The 13,854-nt window shown below is 43.5% G+C and overlaps 1 protein-coding gene across 1 annotated transcript; it reads right to left on the minus strand.

Moving 5' to 3' along the window:
- On the minus strand, positions 1-5,196 carry LOC147948477 (uncharacterized). Its single transcript, XM_087467117.1, has 10 exons — positions 5,008-5,196; positions 4,761-4,910; positions 3,627-3,685; positions 2,900-3,016; positions 2,164-2,800; positions 1,926-2,061; positions 1,514-1,806; positions 851-1,233; positions 671-758; positions 1-579 (listed from the first exon to the last, which is right to left on the minus strand). Exons 1-10 carry the CDS (start codon positions 5,194-5,196, stop codon positions 1-3), a joined length of 2,631 nt encoding a protein of 876 aa, XP_087323243.1.
- Between the last annotated feature and the right edge of the window lie 8,658 nt (positions 5,197-13,854).

Below are 13,854 nucleotides of genomic sequence, written 5' to 3' on the forward strand. Positions count from 1 at the left end.
CTACCTTATCCATGTGATGTTTGCGTCGCATAAAGTAGTAGGAAAGGTTATCCCAAGAGCATGACATTCTATGTACTTCAAAGTATACACACCACAGTCACATGGCTTCCTGTTCGGAGGCACTCCCTTTATAACACGCTCATGATTGAACTTCTCGTACGACCATATTTGCTTGTGGTCAGGGCTGGCTAACTCCCGCAGCACGTAGGGAACCAACACAGCAATAGGCTCGATGGCAGATGCAAGCTCTTCGTCGTTGGTGACACTCGGGATGCTATCCCAGACGACGATGTGTCCCATGGGAATCGAGATCCACAAAGCAACCCAGTGCGTCGACTTCACGTTTAAAGGCGCGTATAAGTAGTCCACTTCCAGACCCCATTGCTTGTTAGTCTGAGCATACGGTGGATACTCCCCTGCGTGGTAGCTGAAGGCACCGGCCGGCAAAAGTTTCCCAGATCGATTATCATTTGCCTCATAATTGACAAAGTCAAGGTACTTCGTTGTCCACAGATGAGTGAACATCTCAGGATTCTGTGCGTGTCGATGTCTCAATAGATTCAACCCCGCATCCATGTGCTGGATAACCACATGGATTTAAAACGAAGTTATATAATCTGACCCAAAGTTTTCTAGTATACTTGAAGAAGAAGTTTTCTAGTAGACTTACCGAATCTCGTAGCCAGACTGTTTTTGTCTGCAGTTCGTACCACCAAAGACAACGTCGGGATTTCTCTGGGACCTTGTTCTTGTACGTCCTGCGGGTGATGAATGGTTTGGATACATATAAGTTACTAGAGTTTCGAAAAATAGAATTTTTGAAACATACCATAAAAGTTAGTAGACTTACGGATCTTTCTTCAAGAAATCAAGCAAAACCTTCTTCAACTCCTTGTCTGCTTTATCAAAAGGATTGTATGCTGACGTGGCTGACTTATCACCCATGATAGTCTTGGCTGTGTTATCACCAACGAACGGAGAACGTTGACTTGACGCCAACCTCTTAACCTTTTCAGCCTTGCCATGTGCCGCAATCCTAGCCGCTTCTTTCATTGGTTCTTGTTTCTTGGCTCTAGCAGTCAAGTCGGCAGCTGTTGGGATTTCCGTGCGAATAAACACAGGTGGGTCTGACTCAGTGTCAGATGATTCAGAGCTGACTATCTTTGGTACCTTCGTATCCATACGAGTAACAGATGGAGATGGTTTCAGGGTCTGAGATTGACTTGGCTTGTTCTGCAAATTCCAATTTAAAAGTTACATGATCATTTATGAAAACAAATATTAATCAAAAAGTCGCAGCATATGTTTAAAAGTCTCGAATAAAACAAACAAAGACAACACGGATATAGAAGTCTACTTCACATAAGGAATTCTACTTCACATAAGGAAGACAACACTTGTTTTTATGTCTTCAAAGTTGACAACTTCTGGAAGTCTATTTTTTATTTGCCTTGTACCTGGTATTGTGATTGTGAGGGATCATAGTAGGAAATTGCAAGTGTTCAGAACTAACCATATCCGCTTGAGAGTCCTTCTGTTCCTTTGATACAACATCTTTCGTACTAGTAGCTGCCTGAGAGTCGTTCTGTTCCTTTGATAAAGGATCAGCCTCTTTCGTACCAGTTACATCTCCCTTCATTTTGGTAAGATTCGAAGCCAGACTTTCAATCTTCTCATTCAACATGTCAAACCGCAAATCACAACTGTTGAAACCTTCCTTCATCTGATCGAGCAGAGCTGCTCCCCACATGCCGAGCTCATCTTTAATAGCATCCAAAATGCTGATTTCCAACTCAGTTGAAGGACCTGGACAATGCCTCTTCCCACTTGGTTCACCAAATTCACCGGCTCTCTTGTTTGATCCTTTTCTTCAATCTTAACCTTCGCATTGTTGGATTCATAAATACCAACCGTCTGCCACAAACCTCTCCCCACTTCCATGGACCAAAATCCCCATTGAATGCTAGCTCTCAAAATGTTATCAATCTTGTCATCTGCTTCATCCTCTTCCCAAACAGAACTAATCATGCCACCAATAGTTTTGAAGTGTCTGAAGGAAGTCTACAATTTATACCAGTATACTAGTTCAAATCTAACACAATAATGGTTACCGACTCATCTAAGATCATAGATAAACTATAGACAAATCACAGAGATGTGTACCTGTTTTAGAATGCCCTCTTTGACATATTTTATACCGCGAGAACCACGGTAAGCAAGCAACAGTGGACTTAGATTGTTCGGCAACGGTTCCCCAATTAATTTGGCAAAATCAGGCATAGATTCGTACACCCATATCTGCAGAGGTTTGACAAATCTGTCTATGGTGTAACTCTTCTTGTTTAAGTCCTTCTCCTTAACAGACTGAATCAGGTTCTTGAAAGCAACTCTTCCCCAGGGATAATCAAGAAATGCATCTAAATCTATGACTAGCCTAGCCATATTTAGACGGATGGGCACTGATGGTTTCCTAGCTTCTATAAACCCAACGTAGATGGCTAAACAACCCAACCTAACACGATCTATTATATCCCAATTGTTTGAGTTCTTACATGCTGCGACCAGTTTCTCAATACTCGGACCGCTGTCTAAATTGACTCCAAGCTTCTCCCAAAACTCTTCCATCTCGTCTGAAACCTCAACCTGTGGCTGCTCCAACGACTCAACATCTTCACAGTTAAGTCCAGTGATGGCTTCAAACTCATTCAAAGAAAATCGTAAAGGGTTAGATCCAACCAGACTCCAGATCTTGTACTTTTTGTTGCAGACTATCTGTAAGGTGAGCATATGGTGAACCAGTCTGGAAGCCCATTCGAATTGGAGAAGGTTGAACTGTAACAAGACACCCAGTCAAGATTGATAAATCTCGTCCCATTCATCTGGCTCGAGAGCTTTGTACAGTTCATCAAACAGCTTCGTATCATTACTGTAGTAGCCGATGCTTTTTTGAGGAAGCGGCTCATCACCTTTCGTGCAAAACCTCCGAGGAAATTCTGGTTTTCTCGCCTCCTCCATTCTGCAAGATAAGATTAGGTTTGGCGGGGAAATTAAAAAACGAGAGATTGAGAAAGAGGAAGACTAATCCAATAAGTCTATGCGTCAAATTGAAAAAGAAGGCTACTATCGAATTGCAAAAGAAGTCAACCTTCAGTTTAATCAAAGAGGACAACGGCAGCGAAGACGATGCGGCGAAGATGAAGATGAAGCGGCTGGGTTGAAGAAACATAGTTCGTCGAGATCTGGTACAAATAAGTTAAACAAGTTAAGTAAACTGACAATCCGAAAGATAGAGATTTAGGTTTAACATGAACAAAAAAATGGGAAAATCAACCGTTAGTGATAAGCGATAGAGATAACCGGAAGAGATAAACGGAAGAGAAGCGTTTTCTAGTTCCTTATGAGGAAGAATTAGAGATGGCTATCCTATGTTATCTCGGTTTTTAAGTTGTATAAAACTACAATAATTATAATAATCCCGGTTTTATAAAACCAAAACCATTTTATTAGAAACAGTATCAGAAAATTATAAAGAAAATATAAAGAAACCGATTAATACCGGATCCCGCTTATTGGTAAATTATATATATAGATATATTACCGCCAACTAACGTCAAATCAATTTATACCTTGTAATGATTATGTTGACGACTTCTCTGTTAGACTTCTCCACGGGAAACTCAACCGTCTGCAAATCCATCAAATCAAATTAATTTTTGTACTATTATGATGAAGACTTATCAAGTAGACTTCTTTCTGGGGAAACTAAGACGTACTTTAAACTGTAAATCCATCAAATCAAATTAATTTTTGTGCTATGATGCTGAAGACTTATCAAGTAGACTTCTTTCTGGGGAAACTAAAACGTACTTTAAACTGCAAATCCATCAAATCAAATTAATTTTTGTACTATTATGCTAAAGACTTATCAAGTAGACTTCGTTCTGGGAAACTAAAACGTATTTTAAACTGCAAATCTATCTAATCAACCAAATTAATACATCGTTAACGACGATGAATGAGTTTCTATGGTACAGGGACAAAAGTTGCGTGTAAATATAGAATTCTACACTTATAAGTATAAAGTGATATGATATAGAAACTTTCTAAGAATTACACAACCGTGAATGATAGATGATTATACACTTATATGATGAAGTGAAGTGATATAGAGAAAGTTTCAATTACCCAACCGTGAACAGTCTCCAATTAAGCGTGGATGATTTATATTGACCGATTCAAGTATTAAAAGATTTTCAATCACCAATTCTCCGTCGTGAAGATGAACTACGTACTATTTTTTTTAAAGAGAAAAGAAATGATTTACTGATAACTTTTTTGGTTGCAGTTTTAAAATAATCAAAAGGCCCCGGGCTGGTTTATATATACGTGACGAAACGGTTACAATGAACAGTTACATAATTAATAACGAAAACCGTCGCATCGTAAATCATTAACGAGTAGACTTCTTCGACTGACTTCTTAATGTAAACGGGAGAAGTCTTCTAAATAGGTCAACTAATGAAGTCAACGATATCGTCCAAATATTACAGAAACTGAAGTAAGTTCACAGATTTACAGACATAAATACGCCATTCAAACAAACGGCCACAATAAACAGAGGTCACAGATTTTTATTGAAAGATCTACAAAGCAAAAGAGATTAATACAACAATTAAGATTATACCGGCGATTAAGACATTCTCGACCACCCCGCGTACACAACGAACTGACAGACGTAATTCCTTCATCTAATCTTTCACCTTGTCTAGCTCCTGCTGAACCCATAGTGTTTCATCATTTTCCTGGATGGCTGTAATAGAATTCCTTTGGTCAGCAAGTCCACCTCTCATTGCTTGAAGTTCTTGCATAATAGCCTCATCCCACCATTTCATAATATGGTCCTCTCCATCCTATACCGTACCATATAAATAAATATACTATAAGAATATTTTCTATACTCAAATAATAATTATACCAAACGAATAAACCATCATACAATCTAACAACCTCATGATTATTGCATCCAAAGAAAATCCTTCCAGGATTGTCGGCTATGGTGGAACATTTCATAACGGTTTCCCTTCCGCAGAAACCTTTGTCAGGAATTCCAACTCCAAGAAAGTTTACTTCGGGTGGACCTTCACTGCATACTTGCAAAGAACTAGAAGATGGCTGAGTGTAGCTGTGTAACCCCATATCTGTGTGCAAAATGAAAAAAAAAACTATGAGAACATGTATATTTTCGAACAAAATTAGCTAAAGCGTTACAAAAGCAAATAGCCGACGATAAATGATGAGAATATTTATCTGAGATGTCCTTGAGTTTCGAAGACGATAAATGATGAGTATAGAATCTGAATTTTTGAGAGCAACAATATCAGAATTTTTGAGAGAGAAATTGTGGAGAGAGAAAGCATATACAAACTAGGGTTGACTTACAGAAAGAAGTATTTATATGGTTACCGAATCCGGTTAGGTTAAAATCAAGGAATCGGTACGCATTTGGTTATGTTCAGCTATCGGTTTGGTTAAATTGTCGGTGAAATTAAAATATAATAATATTAATAGTTGATGGCATTACAAAGTCAGCCACCAATAGTCTACAGAGAAGTCTACTTAAGCAAACTCTAAATCAAATAATTTTAACATAATCAACCTTTCCTCCCTTAATTTGACTAGTTTATATGTAAATTTATTTTATTTCAATGCAGAAAATCTATGTGGTTATTATTTAGTTAATAGGTTTAGCAAATTATTTTTTATAATTTTTTAATTAAAATTTAAACTATAATTAAGGAGTAGACATATTTTTATGTCTTCCATTAGACGTCAATTTGAAATCCACCATAAAGAAATCTATTTCAGACTTCCTCGGGTTACATCTATCATTTCGGCTTCTGTTTTTTGTTTGGTCGTAATGGAGTCAACTGTAATTTCAGCACCCTTAGTGGTTATGTTTCTCGAATATTGAATATTAGGTCTACGATTTCATTCAAATACAAATAAAGGTACAAAAAATGCAATTGTCCCAAAGTTGAATGGGTTGAATCATTTTTTTCAACTCTTTCATCCCCAAAAAATAAAAATTAGATAAATGTTTATTCAACTTTGTAACATCCGTGAACCGGAATCCCGGTTTGGGAGTTGCATCGGTCGATGCAGATGGTGCATCGGTCGATGCATGTTCAATTATGTGCGTTTTGACTTAAGTCAAACGCTGCATTTTGGGTTAAGGAAAACCCTTAGATGCGAGTTTTGTCTCATTCGTGGTTGTGTGGCCGTTTTTGAGAAAAGAGAAAGAGAGAAAAGTTGTTCCTGAGTGTTCTTGAGAATTCTGGGAGATTGGAGGCGTTCCTATAGAGATCTGTAGCTGGGATCGTTGTAGGAGCTTCCTAGAGGCTTGTTCTTGTTTGTTTAAGGTTCAGATTCTTCTGTGGCAAAGGTAAGTGCATGACCATGGCTTATCTAAGCTAGAAGATTCTTTAATCTGCTTGTTGTGTGATGTTAGGCTTGTTAGTTCGATGCTATGGACGTTAGGAATCTTTCTTGTGGCTTGGGATCAAGTTTTGTGGTTGTAGGAACGAAGATCCGGTGAGAAGCTTCGGAGAAATCACGGTGATCGACGTTGCGTTGATCGATGCATATCTTGCATCGGTCGATGCAAGTGTGAGGACGGCGCGTAAACTCTAGGGTTTTCGTGTTACGTCGAGCATGCGTCGGTCGATGCAGATTGGGTATCGGTCGATGCAAGTTACACTTGCATCGGTCGATGCAGCTTCTGTGTCGATCGATGCTTCCCCATTTGGCATCGGTCGATGCATGTGTGGCGTTGGTCGATGTTGAGTCCTGGTTTGTTATTTGTCGTTTTGTTGATTGTTGTGTGTTGGTTATTGATACTCTATTGCTTGTGTGTATAGCCCAGTAGATGTGAGGATTGCCTTACTGAGTGTTTATAAAATACTCATGCATTGCAATATGTGTTTGTGGTGCAGGTAAAGGGAAAGTGTGATCGTGGAATCAAGGCAATGAAGAGGAGGATGTTCTAGGGACTCGGTTTTATGTTGTCTGGCATTGCTAGGTTGCTAGAGTTGGGTCATTTAGAACATTGCTAGGTTGTTGGTGCTATGATTCCTGTTGTTTTGGATATTGATTATGTTGGAATATGGTTATATTTTATTATTGGTTTATTATTGGATATTGGTTTGTTATTTCCGCTATTGAATGTGTTTGTGGTTAGGTGGCTAGTGGGTATGGGACCACTAGCTGTAGTTTATTTTATTATAATATATTTATTATTTATTATTATTTTTTTTTTTAAAAGATCGGTCGTTTCATTTTGGTATCAGAGCCCTTACGGTTCTAGGTTTGGGTTCACTAGGTTTCTGTTGTAGATGTTTGAGATTGCATGTCTTGATTGATTATGTGAGTTAGTCAATTGTGTGTGGTATGGAGTCCTAAAACATCCTCATCGAGCCGACTGTGTGATTCCACGGTGAGTTTATGTTTCTGTGTTATAATAGAAATTGTTTGCTTAGCCTTCTGTTCATGGTAGTGCAGATGGTTAGAGAGGATGCTGTGGCTGGTTGAGGTCGTGGACGCGGACGTGGTCGTCGACGCGGACGTGGTCATGGTAGGGGCAGAGTCCCAGTGGTTAGTGAGACCGAGGACCAGAGTGTGACAGCTGAGGGTGTTGGCGAGTCGCAGGGTGTTCCGGGGGATTCGGTGAGTGTGGCAAGAGGGGGCGGTGTTGATGCTCCAGTGGCCGGTGATGCTAGGGTTCCAGGTGTGGGAGTCCCAGCGGGTGGAGTCCCTGGTACTGACTTTGCGGCTATGATAGCACAGGTGTTAGAGCGGTTACCACCAGTGGTACCGGCTCAAGCTCAGGTAGTGCCACCAGTGGTGGTGGAGGAGCGGCAGCTAGTGGTTACGGATGTGGGAGCACATAGACGTTATTTGTCTATGCTCAAGGAGATGAAGGATCTGTTCACTGAGAGGTTTTCGGGTGGTACAGATCCTACTGTCGCGGATGCGTGGAGGACGAGTGTGGAACGTAACTTCCATATTCTGAGATGTCCTGAGGAGTTTTGGGTGGACAAAGGGGTCTACTATTGGAGTGGTGATTCTGAGTTGTGGTGGAGATCAGTGGCTGCTAGGAGAGTGCAGCGGGAGATAACTTGGGCTGACTTCGTCTTGGAGTTCAACCGCAAGTATTTTCCTAGAGAGGCATTGGATCGGTTGGAGGTGCAGTTCCTTCAGTTGTCTCAGGGGACACGGTCAGTGCGGGAGCTGGACTTGGAGTTCAGTCGACTTCTTTGTTATGGGTGTCGGGCTTTGGAGTCTGAGGAGGCTCAGATCAGGAGGTTTTTGAGGGCTCTACGTGATGAGTTGAGAGTTCACTGTAGAGGGTGGAGTTATGCTACGCGTGCAAAGTTGGTTGAGACTGCAGCAGAGATTGAGGATGATATCCGGGCACAGTCAGTGGCGGTAGCTCCAGCAGTTCAGCCTAGTAAGGCTCAGCAGCAGGGTGGTTCTAGCAGGGGCGGTAGGCATGCTCAGGGAACCAAGAGGAAGTGGGAGGCTACGCAGAAGCCGAGTGGTGCGGGTTGCTTCGGTTGTGGGAGCAAGGATCACAGGATTGCTAGTTGTCCCAAGAGGAGTGTTCTGACGATAGGACCTCGGGTATGTTATCATTGTAGGGAGACATGACACATCAGGCCTTTTTGTCCCAAGTTGCACCCGGCAGCAGTGGCAGCGTTGCAGCAGGTGCAGCCTGGAGGTCAGCAGGTGGCACGGATTGAGCAGACGCCACGTGCTTACACGACTGTAGAGACTGGTGGAACCAGTGTCGGGGCGATCACATGTATAATTTCTGGTACTTAATCTTTGTGAATTTAGTAGGGTCAGATTCTATGTTTCCTGTGATAAAGTGTTAGGTTCTCAATACATGAGGTTTGTGTAGGGACCTTGTTGGTGGGTGGGTTTAAGTCCCATGTTATGTTTGATTCTGGAGCTTCTCATAGCTTCATTACTCCGGAGTGTGCAGAGTGTGCGGGGATCAGCGGGGATCCTGGGGAGCGTGCAGGAGTTGTCAGGGTTGCGGAAGGTGAGTTCCTGAGAGTGATTGGACGAGCTAGAGGAATTGATATTCAGATCGCAGGGGAGTCGTGGCCAGCGGATTTGCTTATCAGTCCAGTGGAGCTATATGATGTTATTCTCAAGATGGATTGGTTGCATCGGCATAGGGTGCATTTGGATTGCCATCGGGGTAGAGTGGAGTTTGATTGTTCAGGAGGGAAGTTGGTTTTCCAGGGTATTAGACCGACTTCGGGGAGTCTCGTGATCTCAGCCATTCAGGCTGGGAAGATGATCGAGAAGGGCCGTGAGGCTTATTTGGTTACTATATCTATGCCAGAGTCAGTGGGGAACTCTACGGTTAGCGATATTCCGGTAGTGGAGGAGTTTGAGGATGTGTTTCAGTCTTTGCAGGGATTACCACCATCTCGGTCGGATCCTTTTACCAATGAACTGGAACCGGGGACGACACTGTTATCCAAGGCTCCTTACAGAATGGCTCCAGCAGAGATGGCAGAGCTGAAGAAGCAGCCAGAGGATTTGTTGAGTAAGGGATTCATCCGTCCTAGTGTATCACCGTGAGGAGCGCCGGTGTTGTTTGTGAAGAAGAAGGATGGGAGTTTCAGGTTGTGTATAGATTATCGGGGTTTGAACCGGGTCACTGTGAAGAACAAGTACCTTCTTCCTAGGATCGATGAATTGTTGGATCAGTTGAGGGGTGCTACTTGGTTCTCTAAGGTAGATCTGGCGTCGGATTATCATCAAATACCGATAGATAAGGCAGATGTGAGAAAGACGGCTTTCAGGATGAGGTATGGGCATTCTGAGTTCGCGGAGATGCCTTTTTGGGTTTAGTAACATACCAACAGCGTTTATGAGATTGATGAACAGTGTGTTTCAGGAGTTTCTGGACGTGTCTGTAATCATTTTCGTCGACGATATCTTGGTATTTTCTAAGAGTCCTAAGAAGTATGCAGTGAATTTGAGGGCAGTTCTGGAGAAGCTGCGGGAGCAGAAGTTGTTTGCTAAGTTGAGCAAGTGTAGTTTTTGGCAGCGTGTTATGGGTTCTATGGGTCACATTGTTTCTGCATAGTGAGTTTCTGTAGATCTGGAGAAGATTCAGGCTATCAGGGATTGGCCTAGACTACAGAATGTCACTGAGATCAGGAGTTCCTTGGTTTGACAGGTTACTACAGGACCAGGAGATGAAGTCTCTGGTAAGAGAGATCAGTGCGTTGAGCTTGTCTGCGGTTTCTCGAGAACGATTGGGTTAGGAGGCGGCTTATGGACCGGATCTTCTGAGCAGGGTGTGGTTGGCTCAGGAGAAGGATTTGGGGCTGGTGAATGTCTCTAAGGATATTGATTCAGAGTATCAGGTCTCAGCTAATGGTACTATCTTGGTGCGCGGTCCGATTTGTGTGCCCAAGGATGAGGATTTGAGATAGGAGATCTTGAGGGAGGCTCATGCGAGCATGTTTTCTATTCATCCAGGAGCGACTAAGATGTACCGTGATTTTAAGAGGTACTATCATTAGGTCCGAATGAAGAAGGTTGTAGCTAGTTGGGTCGCGAGGTGCAACGTGTGTCAGCTGGTGAAGGCTGAGCATTAGGTTCCAAGAGGATTACTAAAGAGTCTATCCATTCCAGAGTGGAAGTGGGATATGATCACGATGGATTTTGTAGTAGGATTGCCAGTGTCACTGACCTTTGATGCTATATGGGTCATTGTAAACCGGTTGACTAAGTCAGCACATTTTCTGGCCATTAAGAAGACTGATGGAGCAGCGGTCTGGGCTAAGAAGTATGTGAGGGAGATAGTCAGATTACATGGGGTGCCAGCGAGCATTGTGTCTGACAGGGATTCTAAGTTCACTTCGGTGTTCTGGAAGGCATTTCAGGCAGAGATGGGCACTAAGGTGCATATGAGTACAACTTATCATCCCCAGACAGATGGACAGTCTGAGAAAATGATCCAGACGCTGGAGGATTTGCTGAGGATGTGTGTGTTGGATTGGGGTGGCCATTGGGCAGATCACCTGAACCTGGTAGAGTTTGCTTACAACAACAGTTATCAGGCGAGTATTAAGATGGCTCCTTATGAGGCTTTGTATGGGAGGCCATGTCGAACACCATTATGCTGGACTCAGGTGGGGGAGAGGAGCATGTTGGGTGCTAGTTTTGTTCAGGAGACCTCGGAGAAGATTCGGGTGCTCAAGCTGAACATGAAGGAGGCTCAGGATAGACAGAGGAGTTATGCTGATAGGAGGAGGAGAGATCTTGAGTTTCAGGTAGGCGACAGAGTGTACCTCAAGATGGCCATGTTGCGGGGGTCCAAACAGGTCATTGTCAGAGACTAAGTTGAGTCCGAGGTATATGGGTCCATTCAGAGTGATTGAGCGGGTTGGACCAGTGGCATATTGATTGGAGTTACCTGAGGTTATGCGTGCATTCCATAAGGTTTTCCATGTGTCTATGTTGCGGAAGTGTCTCCGTGAGGGTGAGAGAGTGTTGGCTAAGATTCCTGAGGATCTTCAGCCTAACATGACTTTGGAGGCGAGACCAGTGAGGGTTCTCGAGAGGAGGATCAAGGAACTTCGGAAGAAGAAGATTCCTTTGATGAGAGTCCTGTGGGACTGTAATGGTGTTGAGGAGCAGACTTGGGAGCCTGAGGCAAAGATGAAGGCAAGGTTTAAGAAGTGGTATGAGAAGCAAGCCGCGACTTGAACTTGTCTAGCTTGGTCCCATCTGTAATCCGTGGCTGGAGCGGGAATGGAGTATTCCAGCCCATCTCTCTTGTTACTCGGTCGCTTGGGGGTGGTTGGTTGTGCGACTCAGTAACAAGATGAGGTGGTGTTTGGGATACAAAGTTTCCGTGAGGCGGGGTTTTGGAGGAAAGTTTCCTGAAATAGAAGTTTCCAAAAGTGGGAAGTTTCCAAAAATGGAAAGTGCTAAATGTGGAAAGTTTTACGATAGTTAGAATTTGTCCATTTTAGCGGTGGAGAGCCTTGGAGGGGCTGTGTGTGGCCTTAGTGTCGGACTTTTGAGTCAGTATGCCCGTGTGTGGAAGTCTTTTTAGACATTGTGTGGTCTTTATGACGGGCTTTTTAGCCAGAGTGTCTTTGTGACGGTCCTTCGGGACAGATGGTCTTTGTGACTGTCCTTTGGCACAGATGGTCTTTGTGACGGTCCTTTGGGACAGATGGTCTTTGTGACGGGCTTTTTAGCCAGAGTATCTTTGTGATGGTCCTCTTTAGGACATTTGTTTGGCCTTGGTGGTGGTCCTCTTTAGGACATTTGTTTAGCCTTGGTGACGGTCCTCTTCAGGACATTTGTTTGGCCTTGGTGGCGGTCCTCTTTAGGACATTTGTTTGGCCTTGGTGGCGGTCCTCTTTAGGACATTTGTTTGGCCTTGGTGGCGGTCCTCCTTAGGACATTTGTTTGGCCTTTGTGGCGGCCCTTGTGGCATGTGTATGATCCTTGTGTGGTCATGTGGTATTCCAGTGAGGGGATATGTGGTTGGTAGGACATTGAGACGTTTTACACGAGCCACGAGAAGGAAACCTGGATAGGGATAGGACTCAGACGTGTTCAGAATCGTCTGCTCGCGACTCTTGGGGGGACTTAGGTTCTCCTAGTACTGCCATATTTAGAGACTTTGTGACTTGGGAATATGGTTGGTATATCGACTTCGGATGACGATCCGGGGGCGCGCTGTAGGGTGGCAACCCAAGAGACGAGTTGGATTTTCCTTATATATTATGGCATGCGGGTCTAGGCCCGATGAGGAGCCAACATTATGGCATGCAGACTTAGATCTGATGAGGAGCCAATAAAAACTCAAGGTTTAGGCCTAAAAGTCGAGAGCAATTGACGCATGGAGCGTGAGTCTATCGCCTAGAGGTGACCTTCTGTAGATCATTCGGAGGAGTGCGGGCTGTGGAGACGGTTGCACGAGAGTCCTTGGCTGATGGTTGTTCGAGATTCGAGGACGAATCTAGTTTGGTGGGGGAGAATTGTAACATCCGTGAACCGGAATCCCGGTTTGGGAGTTGCATCGGCCGATGCAGATGGTGCATCGGTCGATGCATGTTCAATTCTGTGCGTTTTGACTTAAGTCAAACGCTGCGTTTTGGGTTAAGGAAAACCCTTAGATGCGAGTTTTGTCTCATTCATGGTTGTGTGGCCGTTTTTGAGAAAAGAGAAAGAGAGAAAAGTTGTTCTTGAGTGTTCTTGAGAATTCTGGGAGATTGGAGGCGTTCCTGTAGAGATCTGTAGCTGGGATCGATGTAGGAGCTTCCTAGAGGCTTGTTCTTGTTTGTGTAAGGTTCAGATTCTTCTGTGGCAAAGGTAAGTGCATGACCATGGCTTATCTAAGCTAGAAGATTCTTTAATCTGCTTGTTGTGTGATGTTAGGCTTGTTAGTTTGATGCTATGGACGTTAGGAAGCTTTCTTGTGGCTTGGGATCAAGTTTTGTGGTTGTAGGAACGAAGATCCGGCGAGAAACTTCGGAGAAATCACGGTGATCGACGTTGCGTCGATCAATTCATATCTTGCGTCGGTCGATGCAAGTGCGAGGACGGCGCGTAAACTCTAGGGTTTTTGTGTTACGTCGAGCATGCGTCGGTGGATGCAGATTGGGTATCGGTCGATGCAAGTTACACTTGCATCGGTCGATGCAGCTTTTGTGTCGATCGATGCTTCCCCATTTGGCATCGGTCGATGCATGTGTGGCGTCGGACGATGCTGAGTCCTGGTTTGGTATTTGTCGTTTAGTTGATTGT

Source organism: Camelina sativa, chromosome 2 (assembly GCF_030686135.1).
Source record: "Camelina sativa cultivar CO46 ecotype springtype chromosome 2, ASM3068613v1".
Lineage (NCBI taxonomy): Eukaryota > Viridiplantae > Streptophyta > Magnoliopsida > Brassicales > Brassicaceae > Camelina > Camelina sativa.

What these genes read in the sequence shown, in the direction of transcription:
- LOC147948477 (XM_087467117.1), bottom strand. Translation starts at nt 5,196, where the DNA reads ATGGGGTTACACAGCTACACTCAGCCATCTTCTAGTTCTTTGCAAGTA. An exon ending in GTCCATGGAAGTGGGGAGAG is followed by an intron (nt 1,807 to 1,925) that starts GTTTGTGGCAGA and finishes GGCATTGTCCAG; the next exon opens with GTCCTTCAACTGAGTTGGAA. An exon ending in AGGACTCTCAAGCGGATATG is followed by an intron (nt 1,234 to 1,513) that starts GTTAGTTCTGAA and finishes TGGAATTTGCAG; the next exon opens with AACAAGCCAAGTCAATCTCA.